The following is a 2839-nucleotide window of genomic DNA, read 5'->3' on the forward strand; positions in this document are numbered from 1 at the left end:
TGTATAGTACCCCGGATAAGACAATACCATCCACCTAATTGTATTTGCATATTGTTAGGCTTTTTCATATAATTGGCCCAAGTTACAACATGATTAATGACTATTACTTTTACCAAAAACCATCAATTAGAAGGATAGTACACAATTCGATTGTTTGATAAAGTGTATTAAAAAATAATATGTATGAATAGTATTTTGTTTGGTATATTTTATTTTTAGGTTATTAACTTAATGCTCCACTTTCTTGTGTATTGGTATAGTTAAAGACCCAAATATTCTTAATAATTTTTTTTTTACATTTTTTCTACTATATTTGTAGATAAATATTTTTAAATTTTTTATGCAATACATATTTTTAATATACCAAATCAAACAATAAATAAAAAATAATCTCTACATAATTAAGGTAAACATTACTAATATATTGTATTTAACATTATTTATATACATGCTATCAACCGATCCCAAAAGAAAGAACAACAAAGCTGTTATCCTTTTCTCAAATCCAAATGAATCCCAAAAATTGTTCCATCCATGGAACCACCAACAATTTTAATAAAAAAATTAAAACATGTAAAACTACTCTTTCCAACTAATCAATCTGTACAAGACCGAAAGAATCCCTCATTAACAGAAAAGGAATGATCAATCCTAAAAAAACACATCATTGACATTTTCGAGTAACATAGGCCAAAAGTAATTTTTCACTTGGTTCTGATTGGCTTGTATAAATCATAAGGTTGCCAAAGATAATCCAATGGACATGGTTTCTTCTCATCAAGCCTAACCCATGGCTTCCCCTTTCCACTCCAATGCAACAAGCTCACTGGACCAGGATGCAATGATCTACACGACCCTTTAACATTATCCCCACCCAGACCATGTTGGTTCCATTTATGATCAATAGGTTCAACCTCTCCACCAAAAACTAACAAAAATGGTGGCAATGACCCTAACTCATAAATCCTTCTCTTTCTCTGTAATTTCATCCAACTTTCTATCTTCAATCTGTATTTACCTTCTCTCCATTTATCCAAATCCATCACCATTACACCTGTATTGAAGTAACACGGGTTTCTTGACCCGAATACCCGGGAAGACAAAACGAGGTCGGACCAGAATGCATCCGTGAAGTATTTGGTGAAATTTGCATGGCAGTATTCGGGTGCTCCGATTACCCGTGAACCGCCAAGCTGAACATTCCATAGCTTGTGAACAGAATCAACAAGGATGACGTCGGAGTCCAGATATATGACCCGGTTCACACACGGGTCGAGTATATCACCCAGGTAATTCCGGGCGTAGTTTAAAGGGTTTTCGAGTGCTTGTCGGATCGAAGATGAGATGAGATTTATGACGGTATCTTCCCTGAAAACGTACAGTTTAAAATTGAGAGAAGGAAAAATAGATCTCACGAGTTGGGTCAGGACCCGTGGGTTAACTTCCGGGTCGAATTCTCCGGCGATAAAATGGAAGAAGACGTGTTCTGGACACGACGCGTGGCGGAGGACGGAGTGTACTGCCGCCATGGATCCTCGGAGATACTCCGAGTCTAGTGTCATCGCTATGTGAACCAACGACGGGTCACAGTACGACGACATTGTTTCAGCTAGTTCCATCGGCGGACAAGCGATGCCATTTCTATAATCCGGTGCCTCTGTAAATCCGAACAACCTATCACTGTCAAGAACTGGGCGAATGGCAATAGACCCAAAAGGCATAAACCCAAGAATAATGAAGAGGCAAACAACAACTGGTATACTAACTGAATGAAGCCATTCCATATCTGGGGTTTTCAATGTGGTGAACATTTTGATGCATGTGTATATATATTGGGGCTATTGGGACAAGAAGGAATAATAGAGGGACAAGTAGAAGGAAAAGGAGATGACCAATGAATGGTCAATAAACAATCATATATATACTACATATTGACAACAAAGAATTGTCAATGGTAAATTTCTTAACTCAAAATGAATTTCTCACCATGAAGAGAGAGAGGTTTCATTGCTCCTTTAATTTGGCGTCAGGCAGTTTTTATACTTTATAGGGCGTGTAGATGAAAGGCTACTGCGAAACTGCTTCGTTGCAAGGTGAAAACTGACCGCCTGCGATTCAATTGGTAATTAGAAGCTAATATATTTTTGGGGTCTGTTCGGCAGAGTATATAAGGATAGTGTTCAATAAGGATGTATTAATAATGTTGAGATTATTTTTCATGTACTGTTTGGTTTGATATATTAGAAATAATATGTATTGTATAATTATTTTTTTAAAAAAACCTCTATAAATATGATGAAAAAGATGTGAATGGCTTTTGAGGGACAATAATGTTTTTAATCATGATAATGCATGTATTAGAATTTCTTACATTGTGTCGCGATCCCGACCTGCTGTAACTAACACCCACTCTAACTCTCCAATGGGAGAACCATTCTAAATAGCCCAACAACAATAATCGCAGGTATACACAACTTAAAGATGCGGAAGCAAGTTTAAACCAAAGATAAATGTTGAGTCTTCATAAACTCATAAACCAACTAGTTATAAACTCACAATGTGCGGAAGTGAACACACCCTAGGAACTGAAAGTCATCGTACCAAAACTCTAAAAACTATCAAGTCTAGAATAGGAGTACAACTCCAAATAGAAACAGTAACAAATAACCATTGTCTGAACATCTAAATCCTAAAAATGAAAAGGACTAGAAATAACGATAGAGTCCACAGCATCCTGAAGGAAAAACTCACCCTTGAACTCGAAAACACAATCTCTCCTCTAGACGAGGTCTCTTCACAGCCGGCTGAATATGCTTTGTACTCAACAAAAAGGCAAAGC

At 36.7% G+C, this 2839-nt stretch overlaps 1 protein-coding gene across 1 annotated transcript; it reads right to left on the reverse strand.

The window, feature by feature from the left end:
* Window positions 1-422: 422 nt before the first annotated feature.
* Window positions 423-1952, reverse strand: LOC129870665 (probable galacturonosyltransferase-like 9). Its single transcript, XM_055945501.1, has one exon. The coding sequence runs from the start codon at window positions 1809-1811 to the stop codon at window positions 705-707; it is 1107 nt and encodes a 368-aa protein (XP_055801476.1). The 5' UTR covers window positions 1812-1952; the 3' UTR covers window positions 423-704.
* Between the last annotated feature and the right edge of the window lie 887 nt (window positions 1953-2839).

This window comes from Solanum dulcamara, chromosome 10 (genome assembly GCF_947179165.1).
Source record: "Solanum dulcamara chromosome 10, daSolDulc1.2, whole genome shotgun sequence".
NCBI classification, from domain to species: Eukaryota; Viridiplantae; Streptophyta; class Magnoliopsida; order Solanales; family Solanaceae; genus Solanum; species Solanum dulcamara.